This window comes from Zerene cesonia, chromosome 3 (genome assembly GCF_012273895.1).
Source record: "Zerene cesonia ecotype Mississippi chromosome 3, Zerene_cesonia_1.1, whole genome shotgun sequence".
In the NCBI taxonomy this organism is placed as follows: Eukaryota; Metazoa; Arthropoda; class Insecta; order Lepidoptera; family Pieridae; genus Zerene; species Zerene cesonia.
Window position 1 is genome coordinate 4,821,162 of NC_052104.1, and position 24,808 is coordinate 4,845,969.

General features: G+C 34.0%; 4 protein-coding genes across 9 annotated transcripts in view; 3 read left to right on the forward strand and 1 right to left on the reverse strand.

Moving 5' to 3' along the window:
* Positions 1 to 6,619, forward strand: part of LOC119837774 (protein unc-80 homolog) — a 34,035-nt gene extending 27,416 nt beyond the window's left edge. For 4 of the 5 annotated variants that reach the window (XM_038363530.1, XM_038363553.1, XM_038363545.1 and 1 more), the window contains 12 exons: positions 67 to 201; positions 366 to 489; positions 1,043 to 1,255; positions 1,793 to 1,977; positions 2,338 to 2,503; positions 2,909 to 3,085; positions 3,684 to 3,797; positions 4,123 to 4,227; positions 4,321 to 4,472; positions 4,773 to 4,912; positions 5,371 to 5,456; positions 6,299 to 6,619. In XM_038363530.1, coding sequence (XP_038219458.1) covers positions 67 to 201; positions 366 to 489; positions 1,043 to 1,255; positions 1,793 to 1,977; positions 2,338 to 2,503; positions 2,909 to 3,085; positions 3,684 to 3,797; positions 4,123 to 4,227; positions 4,321 to 4,472; positions 4,773 to 4,912; positions 5,371 to 5,456; positions 6,299 to 6,417 — 1,716 coding nt within the window. In that variant the 3' untranslated portion in view covers positions 6,418 to 6,619. Of the gene's footprint in view, positions 1 to 66; positions 202 to 365; positions 490 to 1,042; positions 1,256 to 1,792; positions 1,978 to 2,337; positions 2,504 to 2,908; positions 3,086 to 3,683; positions 3,798 to 4,122; positions 4,228 to 4,320; positions 4,473 to 4,772; positions 4,913 to 5,370; positions 5,471 to 6,298 lie in introns of all 5 variants that reach the window. The other variant, XM_038363562.1, reaches the window with a different exon arrangement.
* Positions 6,620 to 6,795: 176 nt separating this feature from the next.
* LOC119838251 (nucleoporin NDC1) lies at positions 6,796 to 8,746 on the reverse strand. The gene has a single exon (XM_038364105.1). It carries the CDS (start codon positions 8,541 to 8,543, stop codon positions 6,849 to 6,851), a length of 1,695 nt encoding a protein of 564 aa, XP_038220033.1. The 5' UTR covers positions 8,544 to 8,746; the 3' UTR covers positions 6,796 to 6,848.
* Positions 8,747 to 9,190: 444 nt separating this feature from the next.
* LOC119837644 lies at positions 9,191 to 22,062 on the forward strand. 2 transcript variants are annotated; one of them, XM_038363359.1, is made up of 11 exons: positions 9,191 to 9,609; positions 9,824 to 9,916; positions 11,235 to 11,347; positions 12,485 to 12,572; positions 13,779 to 13,855; positions 15,259 to 15,399; positions 15,665 to 15,769; positions 16,538 to 16,748; positions 17,225 to 17,283; positions 17,955 to 18,077; positions 18,741 to 22,062. In XM_038363359.1, the coding sequence occupies exons 1-11, from the start codon at positions 9,509 to 9,511 to the stop codon at positions 20,006 to 20,008; spliced, it is 2,379 nt and encodes a 792-aa protein (XP_038219287.1). In that variant the 5' UTR covers positions 9,191 to 9,508; the 3' UTR covers positions 20,009 to 22,062. The 2 variants fall into 2 exon arrangements, with proteins under 2 accessions (XP_038219287.1, XP_038219295.1); XM_038363367.1 differs by lacking the exon at positions 9,824 to 9,916.
* Positions 22,063 to 22,800: 738 nt separating this feature from the next.
* On the forward strand, positions 22,801 to 24,183 carry LOC119838270 (protein YIPF5). The gene is made up of 2 exons (XM_038364141.1): positions 22,801 to 23,049; positions 23,125 to 24,183. Exons 1-2 carry the CDS (start codon positions 22,941 to 22,943, stop codon positions 23,805 to 23,807), a joined length of 792 nt encoding a protein of 263 aa, XP_038220069.1. The 5' UTR covers positions 22,801 to 22,940; the 3' UTR covers positions 23,808 to 24,183.
* The last annotated feature ends 625 nt before the right edge of the window (positions 24,184 to 24,808 follow it).

Sequence of the window (24,808 nt, forward strand, 5' to 3'; positions counted from 1 at the left end):
CCACATCTTTAGTTTACTAAAGTTGAATTATTTTATAACAATTTCTATATATGAATTTCTTTTCAGGCATTGATAGTTTCTGAAAATAACTGCGGCGAAAATTTATCATCCGCAACAGCCGCTTTAATGTCGCAACCCCCGCCTCCTCACTTCTGCAGTACTGTCGTTCGTCTGATTGCTTTGCAAGTTATAAATACTGGGGTATGTTAAAAAATTGAGTTATATTTATACACAATAAAAAAATGTACATGACTGAAAAGCGTATAAACGCTATACTTACAGAGAAGAAGTAAAATAGTTCATTTAAAAGGAGTTTCAAATCGAATATAACATTTCAATAAGCTCATTGATAATATAAATTACAGGACAGCTATTCATTAGAGCAAATGTGCGGCGGAAGCGCGATATTTCCTTCAGCTGAGAAGACGGAGAACATGTTGATGAACTTATTCATGCCTCTGTGCTTACGTGTTGGGAGCGGCAGAAAAGGTACGCATACCTTGGTTTATGCATAGTATAAATTATAATATTAACTAATACTATAATAATAACATTCAAAAATTTTAATACAAGTCCATGTAGTTAGCTCCTCTTTTAATTTTAAACAATCACATTGGTGCTCTTGAGTTTCTATAATCCCTACTAATATTATAAATGCGAAAGTAACTCTGTCTGTCTGTTACACTTTCACGCCTAAACCACTGAACCGATTTTGATAAAATTTGGTATGAAGATAGAACTGAACTTGGGAAAGGACATAGGATACTTTTTATCGCGAAAAAAGAAAGGGATGAAAGCTTGTATGAAAGTTCATTATTGTCAAACCGATTTTGATGAAACTTGGTATGAAGAAAGAGCTAAACGTGGGAAAGAACAAACCATACTTTTTATTGCGAAGAAAATACTCCTTACCATGTCGCGCGACATAATCGAATTCTACGCGGGCGAAGCCGCGGGCGAAAAGATAGTAACTAATAATCGTCTAATCAATTTTATTCGATTTTGTAATTATTACAACACTTACTAAATTTTTTCCGTTCAGACGTACCACCGCTCCGCCAATCAGACGTGAGCTACATAGTGTCGGTGGTGCTAAACGCACTCTGCCCCCCCGCGCCGCCCGGCCAGCTGGCCGCTGTCAACGCCAAGTTAAACGCCGCTGATGCGAGGGTCAACTCGCTTACTTTCACTGGAAGTAGAGATACCAGAAATACTACTAGGCTGTCCAATCAACTGTATAGGATCGCCTTTCTGGGTAATTATGAGATTATGCATTTTATTAATGTGTTTGTTTGTCTCGTACGTTTTATTGACGTAACTAATTGTCGCATTTTTAGGGATTTTTTAAGTTACATATTAGCGCCTTAGTAAAGTAGTCATGCCACATAAGTATTTTATAGGTTATGCTGTTACTCGTATTGTTAGAATTTATATTATCAGATTTTTATGTATAATCTTTTTTTCACACATTGGTATTCGAAGAACACATAATACGTTTATATTTTGCATCTGCACAACTCTTTCTGCTCGTATCTTCCTTCCCATCTAATTAATTATAGGATGATGGAATACGTAGTTATTTATTTCTGTGTGTACTTGTTCTATAATATATCAAATGAGAAATTTGTCTGAAGAGCTGAAATTCTGAAATATATGTATTTAAAAAAAAATTGAATGGGAAAGTTCTGAGGTAACAAACACAAAAAAAACAGTCGGCTTGAGAACCATCTCTCTATTTGAAGTCAGTTGAAAACGATTCTCATATTATTATAGTGATATTAAACATTTCCAGCGTTAAAAGTCCTCTGCGCGTGCTTCACGAGCGAGCTGTGCTGCGAGTGGGGGCGCATCGCGCGCACCATGCGCGACCTCGGGCGCCGCAACGAGGCGGCGCACCACCTGTGGGACTTCCTCGAGCACACCGTCACCTACCGCACGCCGCTCTACGTGCTGCTGCAGCCGTTCATACTGCACAAGGTCGGTATATGATATACAGGATGTTTTATAGTGTTCGATTCTTGATAATGTCTAGTTTTATAGCGGATGTTTAAGCTTTATTGTTTCTTAAATAAATAAAATTAGCCATATACATGTTTCTGACTTAACCTCGTCCAAGTATCTCACTTGGACTTGGACTTTCGCCTGGATTAAATCGGGCGTTATCTAGATTTTCATTTAAAAATATCGAAGAAGCAAAAATCGTACAGTTTTCCATTAATTATTTGGATTCATTTAATATCGAAAAAAACAAAAACAAAAAAAAAATTGGAAATTCATTACGTTGGCATTGAACCGAAACAAAACCATGCACATAATACGCCACGTCCACCGCGCCAGCTGTCCCAGCCGCCGATCGGCGACCACGAGCGGCACATGCAGTTCGTGGTGCGCGAGCGCGTGCGCGGCCTCAAGCTGCCGGCCGCGCGGGCGCGCGGCGCGCTGCTGGCCGAGCTCGCCAGGGAGCTGCGCACCATGAGGGACACGCACGACCATTATAAGTTCGGTGAGTTGGCTTGTGGAGGGAGGGTGCTGGATTTCCTCTATCAAAAGGAAGGGATCCTCGACCGGTCTACACAACTGGCCGGCCGGTAATGTCTGTAGCGAATACATTTCTGCATTTTGCTGAGGTACTTTGTTGGATCTTATGATGTCCTGTTGAATACCCACATTCCCATTTTCTCATAGTTTTAACTGTGTGCAAGTTGCAAGATACTTTGAATTTAGTACGATAAGCTAAAAGCATTTTAAAGATACAACTACTAATATGAGCATATGGAATATAACACAAATTACTTATTATAATTATAAAAAAGTTTTGTTCCCAGTGAAAACTAATTATAAATTCGTAGTAGTAGTACAGTTTCACAATAAATAACATAACAAGTATGTCCACTCATATATTTTACAGAACAAATAGCAGAAAGCATAGGGCAGAGCGCAGGTAAGCGGGCGTCAGAAGCGATACCCCGCAACGTGGCGGAGAAGCAGCAGCAGCACCGGCCCTCGCTGATCTCCATGCTGGTGGGGCGGGCGGGCCTGCCGCGCACCCCTGACCACCCCACTGCACCACTTTCTGCTCAGAGAGGTGAGAAAGTGTTGTTTTGTCATGTTAGCTTCTCTATTAAATATCTCACGAACCAATCCATGTACTATATCCTCTCCTAGTCACGACCATTCACTCACTTCTTTTGCGACGTCTGTCTTTAATACTTGAATTATTACACAATTCATTGTAAATTCTTACAACAATCTGAAATCTTGAATCCAAAAAATTTTCACTGACTTAAAATAAACACGCTGAGTACTTTGGTTAAATATCAACATCGCTAGAAACCGTGCGTTTCTTTTTCAAAATCAAAATTTACGTGGAAAATAAATCGTATCAATCTTGCTTGGTTGATGGTAAGAGATTACCACCACCCATGAACATTAGCAGTGTTTTGTCTTAACGAATACGCTGTCTGCTTTAAGAAGTAAGGGATAAGGAAAGGATGGAAAGGACGGACTGGGACTGGGAAACGCAGTAGATGCTACTATTTCACGCCGATTTTGTGAGAGGTATGGTACCTCTCCCGATGCGATCTCAAATCGTGCCAAAGCGTACTCGACACCCACATTCCGTATACCGTATGCAATATTTATTTGAACATTTATTATATGTATTATGAAATACTTCTTTTCAGAGTCATTATCGAGTAGCTCAACGACTAGTCAGCATATGCCCCCATATGAATCAAACAACAATGGGCGAATGAGTGACAATGGGAATAACATTATCGTTGGAAGCACACAAACTGGTAATTAAATATTATTTTAACCCCTCTGCAAAAACAATGACGTTTTGATAAGGTTGACTTGTCTGTGTGTCACGTATGCTTTCGTATGTGCGTGTCGATCTGAAATTTGTTGTCACAAAATGGCGGATTAATTATTATTATTTCACATCTCCCTCATTATGGGTAGTAAATAGCATTTTACCTACAAAATTTCTAATCCAAAATGGCCGCTAACAAGAAAGGGATCAGGGTTATTTTTTAATTTTAATGTACTCGTATTACTTCACAATTACGTTTATTAAGAAAAGTTAATGTTAAAAACACGTATCTAATATTATTATTTAAGGGTCTGGAACTAATGGAGATCAAAAACAAAGTGTCGGCCCCGTGCAATATACTAACGCACAGAAGCTGAGATTTGGTTCATCTGTCGAGTTTAAACTTAATACAGGTATATGATTTTATCTTTTATTCATATTTAATTCGAACCCAGTATTTCTATTTGGATTAAAGAACTCACTTAAACATATACGTTATTTTAAAGGGGAAACAACGCAATCTCCATTGTCTCCTCTATCAATGGGTGATTCTTGTGGGGAAGATGCACTAGACGATGACAGACCAAGATTGCAAAGGTCTCATGGTCCTTCCAAAAAGACCTTCAAGTTTCGACGTAGCAGGAATAGCAAGCCGGAAGTATGTTATCTTAGTAATACTATTTACCGCTTTACCACTATTTTGGACGTATTATTTAACAGACTATGATTTTTTTCACGTGACTTATACCAATAATGTTGTTTGTTGATAAAAACATAATTTATATGAATAGAATATCAATACCTAATATCTCTCGTAGGTTACAGCATACTAATAATGTACAAGACTTCTCACACTTACTATTTACTAACGGTATACCAATTCCTCCGGTTCCGGTTCCTCCGGTTATCAATTCGATTGCTTTAGTTTTGTTTGTTATTGTTATCCCACTTTTGACAGTGTTCGATCCGGCTAGAATCAGACTCTTGTTCATCCCCGGGAGCAGACTGCACGCCGCTACGTCGCGGCCTCTTGCCCCCTGCTACTGACACCTCTTACGACAGCGAGATCTCGCAGACCTCTTCCACTTCTGGATATAGGTATATTATAAGGGATTACTGTTCAGAAGTTTATTGAAAAAAGTTTTGATGATTATTAAATTTCATTTGGGGAGAGAAAAGGTATATTCACTTTGCAGGATTATAAAATTTGTTAACTTTTGGATTAATTTATTTATTTTTGCCATTTATGTAATTTAAATTCAAGTTTTAACCGACGTTCCCCAAAAATTTCTTAAGTTGAGAGATTCTCAATTGGACTTATTTTTTAGGTTTTAACTTTATGAGTTTTAAAACGATTGATTCTTTTTGTGTTTTAACCGAAATTATTGTCATTTGATCCCATTTGAGAAACTGTAGTGGGAATTCCCACTCTATTGGGGATACTAACAATATAAACTATTTACATATTATGTGGCAACCATCGACATTATTACGGGAAGTAAACTAAAAATCACACGCATAGGCATAAGAGCCGTTTCACACAAAAATGCCCCCAGGGAGAGCTACAGCCTGCAGGCATCCATGTCGGAGTCGCCGGGCGCGGCGCGGTCGGGCGCCGCCACGCCGCGCGCAAGCCCCGACGGTAAAACGCTCTTCGTATGTACCCGCCATACTCCGTACACCCCCTCTGTCTCCTATTCCTCCCCTTTTCTGTGCTTTGCTTCCTTCCAGACGCCTTTACTTAGTTATTTGGCCTAAGTAGTACTTGGTTACAGGGGATATAGCCAGACCCAATTTGGGGGGGTTAAAATGTGTAGCTCTATGTGACTAGATATGTACCAGTTGAAGCTAATTGTTAATTTTGGTCAAAGTGAATGGCTCCAACTTAAACTTATTTGAGTTTTCAGGCAACCTTGTTAGTATATTATGTACCTTACGTTGTAGGTACCTACCTCTTAATAGAATTTATAGTTCAACCAGATTGTCTATAGGACAATTTTCATAACTTTGATAATTATGACATTTAGATATTGACAATCTTTTGTAGACATAACTCTGTCCTACTTATTCAAACTACGCTCTTTAACTTCCCTGCACAATTTTATCTTCTTCATTAGTTATTCATGTTATTTTTGCTGGTGACTACATGAAGACTATATGAATTTGAATGTGTGTTGAAAGCATGAACATAAAAAAAAATCGCAGATTCTATTAATGAAAATCATCCTGGTGTTATGGGCAATCATTCTGTTTTAATCAAGATATTCTTTTAAGCAACATAGCCATATATTTTTTTACTACACTCAATAGATTTTTAATGAACCAGCCTATAATTTTTATTCTATTCAATACATATGTGATCGTGTGTAATTTTAGCTCTTGCAGTCTTCTTAAAATAATAAAGAATGAAAAAGTTCAGGCAAAAATAACATCACATAACTTTTAAACAACATTACTTTACTTAAATGCAATCTTAATTCTCAGCATCTTTAAGCTGCGACTCTGTAACTTCATCAGCGGAACGTACAGCTCTTCTCGGAGCTGCAAGTCAACATACGTTGGTATTGAGTGGAGAACTACGAGACGAAGATACATTGCTATAAATTTATTATTAGAAATATCAATCTCACTCTCTAGTCTCTTACATCTTTAGAAATTTTCATTGATATTTACTTAACAATCTAGTCAACAATTAAAATAATAATTAATTATTAAAGTGAATACAGCAGTGGATTGTTTTTATGTCTTCATATTGTTTTGAGTAATGAATATTATAAATGTCATTGTTAATATAGAGTTTTTATTTATATATGTATATTGTTGAGTATGGTTCTTAGAATAGTACAAATGAATGTCTATTTAAATCTAGTCATTAATTTTATGCATTTGTTACTTGAATATTAAAGCAACTTTGTAGATTTCATAAATTATTGTTTTATTTATCATCCTGAATAATATCCTTGGGATATAAAATGAACACATTTTGGTATCAAAAATAATATAATTTAATGTTAATATTACAGTAAAATCACAATTATGGTTCTTTACAAGCTAAAAATGGTTGAATAGCAACTTGAACATCATGATCTAAAGGTATATCATGGATGTATTTAGAAAATGTAATGACAATTTTATAAATGCTGCGTTTCACTGAAGACAGCACAGCTGCCTTTGTCCTTATAGCTAAATTATCATTGAGTATCTGTTTCCTTGGGACAAGCCCAGGCTTTGACAACTTGTCCAAACTTTGTTTTAGATTGACCAGTGCCGACAAAACAATAGGTAAATCATTCTGCACAACTCCATACTTATCTTCTTTCAAAGAAACAGCTACAATATGGGCTAATCCTTCACATGTCCACATGACAGGAGGTGCTTGCAACAGGATGAATTTTAATTTAGTGTCAATAAGCTCCCCAAAGAAATAATGGATACCTGGCTTTTGACACAGCTTTAGAAGGAATTTATTAAACTCATCTTTAACTGCAGCTGCAAATGTGTCCTCATTTTTGTCTTTATTAAGACTTTTAATATCCATTGCTTGTGGGGACTGTGCCATGTTACGTAAAGTTCCAGACAATCCATAAGGTGATGATATAGGAGATATATTCACTGGTTTCTTGATACTCAAATCATTTACCCCGGTAATATTATTTTCACCATTAATGCTCTCCAACTCCTTATTAAAAGATTTTATTATGGTTAAACAATTTTCCAGTAAATTGTTCCAATTCCTAGGGTGTCCACCTGGTTGAGACAAGGTAAAAATTTGTGATCTTCGTACAGGGTCTGTCATAGCTAAAATTCTTAAGTACTGTGCTCCCAGAAATGCAGTAAATTGTGATCTTTGTGATAATGCTCCGTACAATGTCAAACTTCTCTCAGATTCAATTGGAAATTTTATAGGTTCTGTCAAAACTATGTTGAACACTGTTCTCATTGTATTAACAGACACAAAAAAGAGGCTAGCATAAAACCAAAGGCCAATCCAGATACCAGAACTTAGCATATTTATAATATTATCCAGTGCAGCATCCTCTAAATAAACACTGTACACTTCAGAAACAACAGATCTTGGTTTATTTCCCCATATATAATAAAATACACAGTAATAAGCTACGGGCTTCATGGCATTTTGGAATCCCTTTGAAACAACACTACTTATAACTAACTTCATCTGTTGAAATTTGTCCTGATATATATGTGGGAATGTCAAAACAGTCTTGTTAAAAATGTGTGCACTGAGGAAATAGTATAAGCCCATCCACATTCCACCCAGCTGTAAAAACAAACTCTGCTCATTTAGACATTGGCCATCACTTTTTTCACAAATCTTCTTCAATACATTGTAGTTACTCTTAGCTAATGATGAATATAAGCTCATCGTAAAGTATCCATTTAATGCATAAAGCAGTGTGAATATAAGATTTTGCAAAGTGAAGATATTTAGAAACATTGAAAACCTAGTAAAATATTTAGGCATAGGAGTCGTGTAATATTTCCCATAAATAAATGCTTGAAAAAATGACACCAAACCAAGAAGAATAACGTTAAGTCCCATCTTCCAACTTATAATATCTTGAAATGTAGATGTTATCCATGACAGTGGATGAATTAAGTCAATTTGAATTATAAACACTAACACAATGGCAAGAAATGATTGCAAAGCAATATCCCACACAACTGCATGAATTAGTCTTTGCGAAAATATTTCACTTTTAGTCTCCATACCGGCGTCTGATTTAGGTTATAGTACCTGGAGTTGCATTAAATACAACAAGTTTATGGAACCATGTCCAAGTAAGAAATTTGTATGAAACGTCGGTTGTTAATTACCACTTTTAAGACTATAGGAAAAAATTTATTATGAAACAGACGTGTTTTCTTAAAATACGGTTAAACTGGTCCAAATTTGAAAAATGAGTATAAAAATTGAAATGTCAACTTGGAAAAACTGTCATTTGTCAATTTGTTTTTTTTTTAGCTTGTTCCACGCAAAGCTTTAACGTAATCAGCCTTTCAGCGAACTCTCAAAGTTTTTAAATTATTATGTAATTAATCAGACAATAAAAAAATATCTAACACATCAACACAATATTAAAAAAATTCTAGGAAATACTTCTTGGATTTGGTTACCAAGGTTTAGCCACATTCTTATATAACGTGATCATTGCTCCCCATTTCCTTTTTTTTCATTAATTTAAAATCACATTTGGATTTATAGTATTCAAAGTTCAGTGAATTTTGAGTTTGTTATTTTAGCGTTAATTTATTTTTCAGTGATTTATTCGATACATTGGTTTCGTTCAGAAATAACCGAAAAATAAAAATAGTTTGTCTGTGTTCTCTAAATGTCAAATCAGGTCCTGAAATTTATTTATTTAGTTTAGTTTTGATGTTAATTTGCGCGTAGATGTGCAGATACATTCTTACATGATTAATATAATTTAACTGTATAAGACGTAATTCTACCACAATTTTGTTGTGTTTTGCGTACTAAATGCATGTTTTACAAAGGTGGGGCATACTCTAGGTATCACCAACTCTTGTCGTGCTAATAGTGCCCTACATTTACGTACCTTTACAAATGGAAGAAAGTTGTGTGCTTAAATCATTTCTTTTTAAAGGAGTGACTTAATATTATATTCTCAATTTCACATAAATATGGTGTCGGTTTAAGAAAAAAAAACTGTTATGTATACTTTGATAGAGATTCTTTTAAGCCTAGGAGTGCTTGCCACTCTTGTCACCGTTTTATCGGCCTGTGTTTGCGGTTGCAAAAATTCTAATCAGAAGTAAGTTTTTATATTATTAAATATGGCTTTAAACACTTTCAGTTTTTAACATCAACATTTTGATTATAAATTCATTAATTCAAAATGAAGAGAAATAGATTTGAGCTAGAAGATATTTTGTAACTAATATCAGTAAAGTACTACAGGTCTGCTTGTAATTAATCTGTACTTTTAAATTGTCAAATATACATTAAAATTATATTATATTTAACAGAAGTGAGTTGGTTGGCACAGCCGGAGTGGTCAAAATCCATTTGGATGAGGAGGCCCCATCTCCAACACCGACCACTCCAGCATCTATTAAGCGGTTTGTCTCAGTACTGGCATGCCCTTATTGTTTAACCTAACTCCCCAAGGGCTAACATAGAATGTTATTTTATTAACCTCTCAATGTTGTTGGATATAATCATAGTTTTAGCTTTTATATTACAACTGTCCTAAATTTTTGCTGTATTACAAGTAGCAATTATTTTTGAATTTTTTAATTATTTTAACTTATTTTAAAATGCTATTAAGTATTTTCATGTTAGGTGACATCCTTACTAATAGTTTTCTATCACTTCATGCTTTGGGTGCTTCTATATTAACATTCATTTTATTTGTTTTATTCATAAACTTCTTGTACTGTTTTATGTAAAACATAATAGCATTAAAACTAAAAAGCAGATCAAAAATGGCTCTTTTAGTAAAAAATTACTTGTAATTTTATCCAGGGCTGTTGTAAAACTTATAATTTGGCCTTTAACTAAATACTATGAACATGACTCATCTTTTAATCTAAGAGTCATTTATTAAAGGATTCATTCATAGCAGTGACACATTTTACAAGGAATACTTGCAATACATTATTTCAGTGATTGAAAATTTATATACATCCTAATAATATATAAGTTTTATAATCACATATAATTATATAGTAAGTCTCAAAGAATTAGATAATCTGCCTGAAAAAAGCCTGGCAATTAATCATTTCTTTTTCTTTACTTTAGTGCTTCATCGCATGATGTATTAAATGTTTGTTGGAAAATAAAGATTTTTGCTGGAGCATTTTTAATTCAATGTACTTTTAAGTTCACATGCAACTGATCAACAAGTTATTTATCCCTCCTAATATTATAAATGCAAATGTAACTCTGTCTGTCTGTCCCTATACCTCTCCATGTGTCTGTCGTTTTTTTATCTCTCATCTAAAACACTGAACCAATCTGAATAAAATTTGGCACAAAATTATCCTGCGAATCTTACAGGATTATTGACATAATTCCAATTATTATAAGAATGTTAATTATATGAATAAAACCTTGAGATGAATGAAGTATTAAATGTTATTATTCAAACAATCAAGAGTATTATGCATTTAGAAACTGTTTTAGAACATTTTTAAATCAATATAAAAGTTTACATTTGTTTTCTTTTTTGTCTTACCAAATATAAACTGAAGGTCCAATATTAACAACACACAATTCTACTTATATTTGTGTTCTTTTAAGTTTTTACAAGAATTTACAATAGGATGTGTTTGCATTTTTTCTTATTTTCTCTATTATTTTTAATTTCGTCTATATCCATCAACTATAATGCAAATATATTCTCATATAAAATACTGATTTTAATATTGAAAGCAGGGCATCTACACAAAACAGCCAAAGGAGTCTTCCGGAAATTCCACATCCAGTCGGAAGACATGACAGTGGTGATACAGCATCAGAAATATATGCAACTGTCAACTTGGATGAAGGTAATTCTTACTAATTTAATAAGAAAATTGTATTTACAACAATAACAGGAAGAGTTAATCTTATTCCACTGATCCTATTAGAGAAAATTATTTCATCAACCTGCTAATGCTATATGAATTTTTTAAATTAATGCATGTTTCATTCAATGATCGAAAAGCATAGAAACTATTTGGTTTCTTTAAAGTTTAATTATGGTTTTTATTGAGCATTAGTTTCCACTGTTTGTATATTTATGTGACATAAAGTTTCCTTCATCTATCACCACTTTCAAATATCTCGAATCTTAAGGTAATATAAATATGGCAAAAAGAAGCGGGTTCGAATACCGCCTCGTGTTCAATTTTTTCTATTCTTTAAAACTGTCATGAATCTTAGAAAACCGCCAAACACTCGATATTGCTTACGTGCACAATGCGACGTCGCTGGACTTGCGCTATCTACAATCAGCTAATACTTGAGATTTTCAACTCAGAAAACGAAGGCTTCAATTTCAAGAGCCACTTTTCGATATTAATGAACGAATAAATCAATTTGCTTCAATTTAAAAGTGAATTCCCGAGTCACTTAAGAAACTCAAGCGGGTGATCTTAGAACATCGCTATTTTTATAAGACCGCTATTTATTATAATGTAACCTAGGTTAATTTTAAGTTTGTAATCTAGTGAAATAAAGGATGAATACATAAATAAATTAACATTCTTATGCAGTATTCGCAATAAGCGTCTTCTTCTATGTATAAAGTATATGCCCGAAGGTGCTATGCTAATCTATGTCATGAATAGGAAAAAAAGCGATAAGTATGTTATGAGTTCATCGAACTAGGAATATAAGTAGATAATTTAGGAAATTCCCTTTAAACTAATAATAATATTGATAAGTGACTGTTCACGCTATGACATGCGTATTCTAGTCATATTTTTTGTGTTGAAAATTTTACAACAACTGCTACTGCAGTAACCAATGCATGATTTGTTTTGATACCGATATGTGATTATTATCTAGATGGTTATCAACAGAGGTAATGGCAACATCAAAGCACCGATTGTCGGAATACTTGATCACGATAAATGCTGTTATGTATTTCAATTGAAGTTGATAATTAAATTAGTGGAAATCAATCTTTATCTCATTCCCAGGTAATAAGGTTGCCGCAACTGCGTCGTCAAGCAGAGATCACCCGTATGAGCATGCATATGCCAAGTTGCAGAATGAAAGTCATAACATGTAAGTTCCTAGTATGGAAGTAAAATTATTTCGAAAAGCAACGTTTAAATTTATATGTACCTATATTCATTTTTCGATTTTGTCGATATTTGTTAGCGTCACAAATTAATGTCCCAGTCGGACAAACGACTCGCAATTTTATTTTTATATTTACATACATCAGGCGACCCACCTGCCCCAGTGAGCTTTCGAGCACTGAGCATTGAGTAGGATATACGGGTAGTGGTTATGTCGCTAGCCAGATATATTAAAAAAATGATGGTTAAAAAAAATTACTTCATATAAATTTTCTGTACCATGTCAACTTATTTCAAATATATAAATAAAGACAAAACTTTTTCCTGCCTTAGATTTGAAAACCTACTTGATGATATCTTTACGAGATATGATTTTATTGATAATGCTTTCTTTGTAATGCATATGAATTTAATATGTAATGTTGAATCAAAAGTATTGATTATTTATCGATCGCTTGGTTTTCAAGAATGCACATTTTTGTGTTTTTAAGGTATCATGTATGTTTAATGATTATTATGAATGATAATTATAATTTTAAATACATATTCCTATTACGCATTTTTAATGATTCATCAGTAAACGGTTAAACACGCTAATTTCTAGTTTTGATTGAAAATAAAATCTTCTGTATCGGATAGTCAGTTTATCGAGTAAAGCTATAGTCTATTTGTTATATTATCTTACGCAATTTGCAAAAGGGGAAAAAATTATTAGGGTTTTGCCTCAAAATTTATACGGGTAACAGTTTTATATATATAAGTATATTATCAAAGCTCAACGATACTTTAATAACATTTACCACTCTTCATATGTACATTATATTGTTATGTGATAGGAAGACTGTTTGCTGACCTTTCATTTTGAGGCCGCTCATAAATTATCTAATGTCGAATATGTATAGAGGAAAGTTATCTCGGAACTGTGATATGTCGTGACAGAGAGACGTAGAACGCTTTTGATATTTCATTGTCCTGTCGGCGATAGTATTTTATAACCTTTGCATTGGAGAAAATGTCGATGTATTAGATATATTTAATTAGGATTGCATTATCATGCGACGCGAAACAATTTACGATATTTTCCCGTATGTTTTTATTATCAGAAAGAATTTAACATAAATGTACGTATATTAATATATTGTTTCCGAATTGTAAAGATTAACTTGGAATGTTTTTTATTATATTTCAGAACCGTTGAAATAACAACTGACCCAGAAGACGTGGAAATCCAGATAGATGAACGAGAAGCGACAACATCCGGGGCTGGTACGAATCCTACAAGAGAACAATTAGCATTTACTTTCCTACAGGCCAATTATTTACGTTCCGCGAGATCGTAAAGTGTACTGTATAATAGATTTTACAATCATTACGGCAATCGTGTTTCTATTGTAGTTATTGACGCGCGTGTATTTCTTCCGTTGTATTGTTAACAATCATTACATTAAATACATAATTGATTGTAAAGTTGTGAAAACATTGAAATGGTGGTAATTTCAACCACATTGTTGTACGATTCAATAAAATATAATATAAAATTATTTTACTCCGACATCGATCAATATAAAACTTCGGTCGTTGAAGACTGTTTTTTTTTATAAATTACACTAGCTGTGCCCCGCGGTTTCACCCGCGTAAGTCCGTATCCCGTAGGAATATCGGAATAAAAAGTTGCCTATATGTTATTCCAGTTATCCAGCTGTCTACGTACCAAATTTCATCGCAATTGGTTCAGTAGTTTTTACATGAAAGAGTAACAAACATCCATACATCCATACTTACAAACTTTCGCATTTATAATATTAATAGGATATATATAAATAACATATAGTGAACCTGCTTAGTTTCAGATGGTATTGGTCCGATACAAACTAGAAAATTTTGTTTATTTAATATTGTATGTATTATTACTATATAGTTTCTCTAAATTGATAGCCAGTTTCTGATTTATAATTTTGACGTGACAACGTCTTAAATTAGGTTGCGGCTCGGAGTCACTCATGAAAAAGTATAACGCCCGGTAACGTTACGATGAGTCACCGAACTATGATCGGTCCGCCGCGCGCGCAGCACTAGAGAATTAGGCGCATTGAATCGGCGCGTGCTTGTGTCTCTGTCTCTGTCTTTTTAGTAAACAAAATATATTTTCTATAGTTAAAATTTGTGCAATTCTTATTTTCATTCAATTCCTTGTTCCTATTGTGCAATTAAATAATATTCATATCAATAAATATTGTACCAAGAAACAGACGTTGTCACGTAAAATCTTCGCCCGTAAAACCGACTTTACAGGCAACCATTTTTTTTATTAAAAAAATATTAACCAGCAAAAACCATAACCATATACATACTTACATTCAAAGTAGTTCATTTTATGCGATTATATAAGAGCGATAATTATTATAATAAAAGACTTAAGCGCCTTCAACATGTCAGGACTTGACCAAAATTAAATAGTACCACAAGAAAGTCACTAGGCTTTTAAATATACAAACAAAAATCATCAAAATAGGTTCACCCAGTAAAAATTTCTGAGGAAAAAAAAACCCAAAAAAGGTACAGTTGAATCACCTCCTCTTTTAAGTTCGTTAAAAAAAACGCCTAGTGAATGGATCATCAAATCGAAAACTCCCATTATTGTAGCAACTTAATAAAAGTACAATTTTCAGAATCAGCTCCAATATCAGCATCGGTGGCAATAAGTGGGCAGTTGCCGTCGAGTCAAGAGTTACCCTACATCACCCCACCGTCACCCAGGCCTACTACGGATACAACTACGCACTTTAGCGGCGACTCTACTGACTCTGCTAGTTTGTGTTATTTTATAATATTCAAAATTCAAAAATAAGATCCCTTATTATCCTTTAATACGAGATTGGTTATTTGATAAGAATGGATTGAATTCACTGATAGATTCTTATGATTTGATGTGCATGAGCTATTTGATCTGAAATTTTGGATTTAATCGACGACACTTTTTACACAAAATAAAAAAAGAACTAGTTAATAAATCATGTTACAATGCCACAAATTTTCATATAAATATATTTATTGAATTCGTTTATTTATTTTCAGAGGGTTACACTAGTATATCGGTTCGAGAGCCACTTAGCAATATAAGAGCACAGAGCATGAAACCTCCATTACAACCGCACTACGCCACCGTCTCTGATGATTCAGGTAAGGAAGCATGAATTAAAATTTAAAAATTAAAACACCCGTCAACACAGTTTCAATATTTAAAATTCAAAAATAAATTAAGACTATAAAATTTGTATTATAAATTTTGTACTTAGTGGGAATTCGAAAAAGAGGCAGTATGAAATTTTTTGTCCTATTAATTATATATAATATATAAGTACCGAATCCAAAACTTTCTTATAGAATTTTTCTCTTGAACTGAATGTGGTTAACATTATTACGATTATTGATGAAACAAAAGTACCGATTTTATAATCTTATACCTTTAAACGAGCAATTCTTGAATATATATATATATATATATCTATATATATAAAATTCTCGTGTCACAGTTTTCGTTGCCATACTCCTCCGAAACGGCTTGACCGATTCCTCTGAAATTTGGTAAGCATATTGGGTAGGTCTGAGAATCGGCCAACATCTATTTTTTATCCCGATATTCCTACGGGATACGGACTTACGCGGGTGAAACCGCGGGGCGCAGCTAGTATGAATATAAAATTCTCGTGTCACAGTTTTCGTTGCCAAACTCCTCCGAAACGACTGGACCGATTCTTATGAAATTTTGTGTGCATATTGGGTATGTGTGAGAATCGGCCAACATCTATTTTTCATACCCCTAAAGGATAAGAGTAAGGCAGAACAGCGTTTGCCGGGTCAGCTAGTTAATATGATAAATCTGAAGAGCTTGTTTGAACGCACTTATCTAAGGGAACTGGTCTGATTTGAAAAATTAACATATTCCAGATGAAATGTACGCTGCGATAGAGGAAGCGAGCGTCGGCGAAGGGTCGGACACGTACGCGCAGATCGCGCCGGACCCCCGCACGCGACGGACCCCCAACCCCGCGGCGACCCCCGCGACTCTCGCGACCCCCGCGACCCCTGCCGCGGGGTTAGCGCACCACCTCGCGCCCGCTGCCAACACCGTTACGCACGAAGTGGCTATACATAGCAGGTAATACTCCGCCTGTCCCCGCTTGAGCAGATATAAGCAAAATAAATAGAATAAAAAAAAGAAATAGGCTATAATATTATGTTAAGTACCAGTATACTCGGGAAATCAATTGATGTTTCAATGTGGATAACATCACATCAATTGCTTAAAACAGTGAAGGGATACATTGATCAGGAAACCGTAATGTCCAAGAATCAAAAGTTCGACGACATGTGACATCTGCCAACCCGCATTTGGCCAGTGTGGCAGATTGTGGCCTGATAAAAAAAGCTGTGTCCCAGCAGTGGGAACGTGTATGGGCTGATGATGATGATTATGATGACTTGGGAACTATATAACTTTCTCCTAGGGACAGATTTTTTCAATTGAGTCCAGTAGTTTCGGAAACTATTCTTTACAAACAAAAACACTTATTAGTGAAGGCAAATCAGTTTGATGATTACTAGAATATAAATATTTGTAATTTGTGTTTTCAGAAGAAGCGCACCACCTGAAATTGGAGCATCCACTTCAAATGCAACACACTCTCGTCAAGGTGTGTAGTAACTTATGTATTGTAATATACTTTACTAACATACTTATACGCCTTTAACCATACTCATCGGTTTTAAAATACAAAAAAAAATATATTAAAAATAATTCTAATAATACTACACAACTAGCTACGTCCCGCGGTTTCACCCGAGTAAGTCCGTATCATATATAGGAATATCGGGATAAATAGTTGCCTATATTTTATTCCATTTGTCCAGGTGTCTACGTACCAAATTTCATTGCAATCGGTTCAGTAGTCTTTGCGTGAAAGAGCAACAAACACACACACATCCTTACAAACTTTCGCATTTATAATATATGAGGATAGTAGCAAGGAAGGATATAATACTAGCTGTTGCCCGCAGCTTCGCACGCGTGGATAAAATAAATTATGGTACAAGCTTTCATCTTTCTTGTGAGGGCTCATGGGTAGTTGTGATCGCTCGATAATGGGCGCACCACTTGTTCGTTTGTCTGCTTTCTTTTATAAAAAAATCCCCTATTAAATCCTCTCGGGGATATAATTTTTCAAAATCCTTTCTTAGCCTGATGCTTACGTTAAAACATCTAATCAAATTTCAGTATGGGCCGTGCGTTGATAGATCACTATATCAGGTCGCACCTTTGAGTTTTATATATAATTATGATATAATATTTACTTTTATATTTCAGCGTCAATGTCGTCATGTTCGAACTCAGCGGGTGCGCTCGGTTCGCCGAAGCCGGAGAAGCGGCAGGCCAACTCGCCGCTACCCCCACCACCGGATACCAAACACCATCGCATATCTAGCGCAGGTCATTATTATATTATATACTAACCACTCGAGCCGACTTCGCCCGGATATCGAGATTTCTGTTTTATCCCAAGAGAGCATATAATCGGGATAAAAAGTATCCTATACCCAAGTCCGCTCGTACCTTGTCTGTATACCAAATTTCATCAAAATCCGCTCAGTAGTTTCAGCGTGATTGACGGACAAACAAACTTTCACATTTATTATTATAATAATAGTGATCACACTAATCATAGTGTGATAAGTACCTTTTGCCTGCGGCTTCTCACGCGTTAAATTCGGAATAGTTCAACAGATGTTATTATACATATTATAGCCCTTCCTCTTCAATAATTATCTATAAAAATCCCATCAAAATCCGTTGTGTATTTTTGAAGATCTAAGCATACATACATACATACATACATACAAGGAATAGAAGCGGGAAGCGACGTTGCTTTATGCTTTGTAGTGATTAACATTTTATGATGTATCATATTTAATCTTGATTTATTTATTCGATGGATATGGTGAATAAATCCCATTTCTTTATGTAGAACTGTATAAACACCAAAAGGAAAAATCTTATGCAAAACAGTTTTGTTTTGAGCATAAACAGCCATTTGATTAATAAATAAAATAATGACGTTCGTTGGTTTTTTATAAAAATAATCATGCATTTCAGGCGACCTACACTTCAATCACGACAAGCTCAGAAGGAGTCTCAACGAGAAGCACCAACGCAACAACAGCTGCGTCAGTTCCTCCGACTTCTACGGTTGCAACTATCCCGTAGAAAAACACCGATTCAGCTCCGGCGACTTGATGCGGCCCCTCGTTGCTAAAGAATTAAACTTCGATATAGATCAGAAGGATAATGCCACTGATAATTTGTACAATTCCATAGATGGCCCCGGATTCAGCGATTATTCATCAGCCGACGCCAACACGAGTATTAATTCTGAAAGAGCAACAGAGAGCCCTTCCAGAAACGTCGAAGAAATGTATGCGAAAGTTATGAAGAAGGTCAAAGCAAAGGAGGAAGCGAACAGTGGTAGAAAGGTAAAAGATGTCGACGCAGATAAAAGCACGTTAAAGTTCCGCGCCGACGATCCGGGGTATGAGACGATCGATCGAAAGCAGTCAGTGAACCACGGCTATGAAACTATATCGAGAAAGGAACGAAAGAGTTCCCAGAACCAAGACCCTGGATACGAAACAGTCAAGGAAATCAATAATGTCGGACAAACTTCAAGCTTCACAAACAATAATTTATTAAAAGTAAGCCATCTTATGTCTGATAGTGGACCAAATAGCATAATAAGTAGCGACCCGGGTTACGAACATATATCGAAAACTGATAACAACGCCTCAGATTCGGATCCAAATTACGAAGTCTTAAGGAACCAATCACCGACTCCACCATACGCAACAATAGCTTCTAATTACAAAGTACAACCCACTTATTCTACAGTTAATAAGAGATCAGGTAAATACAATAGTTTGCCGAACAATAATGATGAAGCGGCAGTCGAACCAAATTACGAATCAATGACGAATGACCCCATTTACACTACTGGAAGTGAATCAGACCCCAACTATGAATCAGTGAGACCAAAAGAGCCCAACTACGAAAGTGTTAATACTCACGATCCTAATTATGAATCCTTGAGGTGTAAGGATCCGAAATACGAGTCAGTTCGCTCCAATAACTCAAGGTATGACTCGGTTCGGTCTAAAAAAGATCCGAACTATGAAAGTGTTAAATATTTTGAACTATCAAAGAAAGATCCGCCTTACGAAAAAGTTCACAACCAAGCCAACAGTTCCGGTGTCGATAGATCTGATTCCTCAGCAGGCTACGAGAGAATCAACATTTCTAACAATAGAGAACCCAAAAGCAGTATTAACAATGGTGCGGATTGCACTGTAAGTGATTACTTCCAAGTTTAATACCAAAATGTGTTTATATTTGTAATTGATAAACAATCATTTTTTAGGGTTAATATTTTTGAATGATATACCTGCGTAGTAATTTGAGATTGTATGCTTTTTATTTATTTACGCAATGTTTTTATGAATACTTTTTACAATTAATTAGGACCTTATTATCGACGATTTGCCATACTGCTTATGATGGCTAGTAAATATTGCGCGTGGGAGATTTTGAAAAGTATTAGGAAAATAAATGTTTTGAAAGGAGGAAGTGAATTATAAAAATGTAGCCACTCAAGTAATAGACGCGGATATATTTGCAGTTTCACAACCAGGACCTGTGACGGTGTGAAAATTCCCTTCCTTAGAAATCTGTGATATATATGTGGATATTATTTGAAGTCAATTTTGGTTCTTTTACCTCAAAATTATAACCAATAACATGATGTTTCCGTTTGGAATTTGTAATCTCCATTTTATTAGTGTGTTCATAACTATATAAATATACACAGCTAATATTTAAGAGTGTACTGTGTGTACAAACTTAGATTGTATATAAACGCTACTTAGATTATATAGGTATATAGTGAAATAACTTTTATTAAAATTATTGAGTATGACACATAGTGTCGTTAATAATGAGCCTCAGTCCAGTCCTTATATAATAATTTTATATAATGCGTATGTATAGCAACTCGCCATTATATTAAATGATAATAATTCACAATAATTTATGTAACATGACGGGTACACGCACAAGAGCTATGCATTTGAAAAATATCCATTCCGATTTGATTTTCAATTTTATTTCGATGAGATGATTCAAATGTATGAAATATGGAAATATAAGTATTATTCATAGGGTGATTCTAATAATATATTTTCTAGTTGTGTAAGTTATGTTTTATCAATGTTATGTTTGTTATTTTTACAACATTAGATTGTTAATTTTCTTTAGAAAATATTTGATCCGCAGTGCATTATGGTAAATATGATGTATAAGTAAGTACCTGAATTTAATAACATTTATACAAGTTGAGTTGAGAAAAACGACAATGTCAAGGACGCGTTCTCAATTCGACAAAAAAGGATATCCTTCGATAATTTTTATGATTCAAGAATACTATATCAAATAAAACTAATAATTGCAACAAGTTAAAAAAACAAAAACTTTATCTCACCAAAGTTGGAAAAGTTTAGCTTGAAATATTGATATTTGATATTGTAAAAAAGTTCAACTTTACTTCACTCAAAATTTAATATATAGAGCTTCTTTCAGGATTACTTTTCTATTTACATAATTTTGTTTCTTAAAAAATGCTACAGTAAAGCGAATATCTTATTTTTATTATATTGAACATCGTCGAAAATGATCTTAGTGTTATAAATCTCATAAAACAACGAATCGTGTAATTTCCACATATTTTGCTATGCGTACGAGTTTTAACGTTTAGCATTAGGGGGTTTTTGTTTTGTCATTCTGGACGCGTGACACATAAAGTTTTGTGATAAAACGTCCAGCCAGCTCAGTAACTGGGTGCAATACGTCTATTTTGAGAACGCGTCATTTATGAAAGAAGAAACGTACTTATTTTGATGTTTTTGTTGATAGCTCACAGCTTATTAGCTTTTTAAGCTTTAGATAACGCTGTTCAAAAAATTGTCCAATTTTATTTGTTTAAAACAAGAATTTGTAGTGAACACTATTTTGCTATATATCAAGCACTTCGCGATTTGTATGTCTTAATGCTAAAAATTTTAAACAATAATAATCTTTGAATAAAAAATACAATTTTTTACAATTAACATTACATAATATCTTCTAGACTATTGAACGTATGAATATTTGTGATAGTATATTATGTAAATGTATTTGATACAACGTTATTCAGATAAGTAAACTATGAACCAAAATCAATTTCTTAAACCATTTCACAAGTATTTTCCATTGTAATCGCGAATGTGGACCCTTTTATTTTCCTAATAGAAATATTTTTAGACTGAAAAATGTGTAATCATTCCGAAATATACCATGTAACCATGAAATACAAGTATCAATGCCATAATCTAAACCGTCTTTTATTTTTTACAAGTAATCAAAAATCATCACAATATATTATGGGCTTAATCGATACGTGACGATAGATGTACTTATTTGTACTTTAACTCACTATTAAAAAGTGCTTAGATTAGTGTGTGTTAAACATTGCTTTTGTTACTGTTAATTTACTATAACTCTTTCACATTATTATTGTGAATACACTAATATACGGGTGTACCGCATATTAATAAATATATAAAATAAAACGAGTGAAAATCAAATGAACTACATATTTCATCCTCTTCCTTATTTTCTGTTTATTATTTTATTATTAGTACCTACAATAAAAGGAACCTGAAATAAAATGATGTTAAATTTTTATACGTATGGATTAATAACTTGCTATTGCTTGAAATAATTGCAGCCTTTACCGATTAATTGTGAGTATGAACTGTGGGCATAGTATATTTTCGTCCATAATTGCGAGTTATCATCTTAAATGAGAATCTTCGACGATATTGCGGAACGATAGTAGTCTCTACAAATAAAAAATTGAGAGTCACTTTGTTTTCGTCGTCGTCTACTTGTAAGAGAAGTAAAAGGGTATCTGCCAAAATAAAATTACTAGTTATATACATTCATATAAAAATTTGATTTTAGCCGGAATATTTAACTTGGCAAGCAACTTTTTACTATCTGTATACATTCTTCTTACATAAACTGTTGAATATCTGTATAATTCAGTGCAATGTGTATCAATTTACGTCAACTGTCAAATTTCAATTTTGAAAACTTTTATCGTCGCTGAATCTAAGTGATCAGTGTCAATTTTTAATGATGTCTGATGCATAAATATTTATAAGTAAAAATAATTATTGACTGCGAGACAAACGAATTGTATTATTCAATATGGCAGGATTTCAAAATACAAACGATTTTGCATGGCAGCCGCCTGACAACAATCAAAGCTATTCTTTCAATACTTCAAATACTTTTGGAGATGGTTCTCAAACTTTAGGTAAATACGCTTTATATTATTGATTTGTTTTATTTGAACCGCTGTATACTAAAAATATTTATTGGAATTTTTCAGATTTTCAGACTTTTTCTCCAGAACAGCAAAATTTTTCATATGACCAAGGGCAGAGTCCTCCAGCAAATAACAACCAATATTATAATCCAAGTTTATATACGCCAGCTCCAATACCAGGAGAGACAGCACCAACTACATCAGAGTTTGATGAACCGCCACTTCTAGATGAATTAGAAATATACCCTGATAGAATATTGGAGAAGACTTTAGCTGTTCTTAATCCATTTCATGGACAGTCTAAAGCAGATGATGCAAACTTCTTATTAAGAGATACGGATATTGCAGGACCCATAGCTTTTTGTCTGGCTTTGGCAGTATGCCTATTTCTCTCGGGCAATAAAGCACATTTTGGTTATGTGTACGGTTTATCTGTAATGTCTGTAATATTAATGTATTTTCTATTGTCTCTAATGAGTCGTACTGAAGGTGTATTTACATTACTAAGTGTAGCAAGTGTATTAGGCTATTGTATGTTACCAATGGTAGCACTGGCTGGTCTGGGGATATTTATCTCATTGGAGGGAACAGTAGGTTTGTCATTGTCTGGTATAGCAGTGATTTGGTCAGCTTTATCAGCTAGCAGACTCTTTGTAACTATGTCAGGAGATGCGGAACAAAGGCCCCTTATAGCTTATCCATGTGCCTTGGTTAATGGTGTGTTTGCTTTGTTAGTATTGTTCTAAATTTGTCATGTAAATTGTTCATTTTTATGTCTAACAACATTGACTCCTATCAAATAAAAACAATTTTCTTTTAAAATTTCCTATATACAATTGCAAATTATATTATTTTCATTTTTTATCATTGTGTTTAATTTTTGCCTATAATTATGAATCATGAATATGTATACATTGCTATATTCTGAATACTTTTACCTTCCAATTTTACAATTACAGAATAATATTACAACCAACTTTTGTGAAGCATATTGTTCCAATAAGAAATAAGAGAATTCTGCTTTATTATATTTAAATGCTGTAATACTGATATTACATTATATTGTAAGAGAAAGATTGGAAATTGGTCATATTTTATACATAAATACATGAAATATAGCTCATATGTTTTATTTTCATTTGTAAAGCATGTCTAAGAATGAATATTATGCATATTTAAAACATGTACAATAAAGATTCTGAGTTCTTTTTCAGAAGGGGAAATTACTTATATAAATAATACTAGTTGCGCCCCGCGGTTTCACCCGCGTAAGTCTGTATCCTCTAGGAACATCAGGATAAAAAGTTGCCTATGTGTTATTCCAGCTGTCGAGCTATCTAGGTACCAAATTTCATTGCAATCTGTTCAGTAGTTTTTACGTGAAAGTAGCAAACATACACACATCCTTACAAACTTTCACATTTATATTATCAATAGTAGGATAATACACAGACTACCATAAACAAAGACAAACTACCATATCAGTCCTAGATGAAACTGATCTAATTTGCATGAGATCTGAAATGGATTGCTCTTGTTTCTACAAAAATCTCAATGTCATTAGTTACATCCATTCCAATGTATTTATTTGATTATTTGTTTGGATTAGTATACAAGGAATAAGCTGTTATGATGGTCTGCTTATTGACTGATATATTTACTGTATAATTTTCATTAAAACTGAGTAGGGATTGGTAGCCTAGGTCTTTCTAAATATGGTAGAGTAAAAGTTGCCTATGCTAGCTCC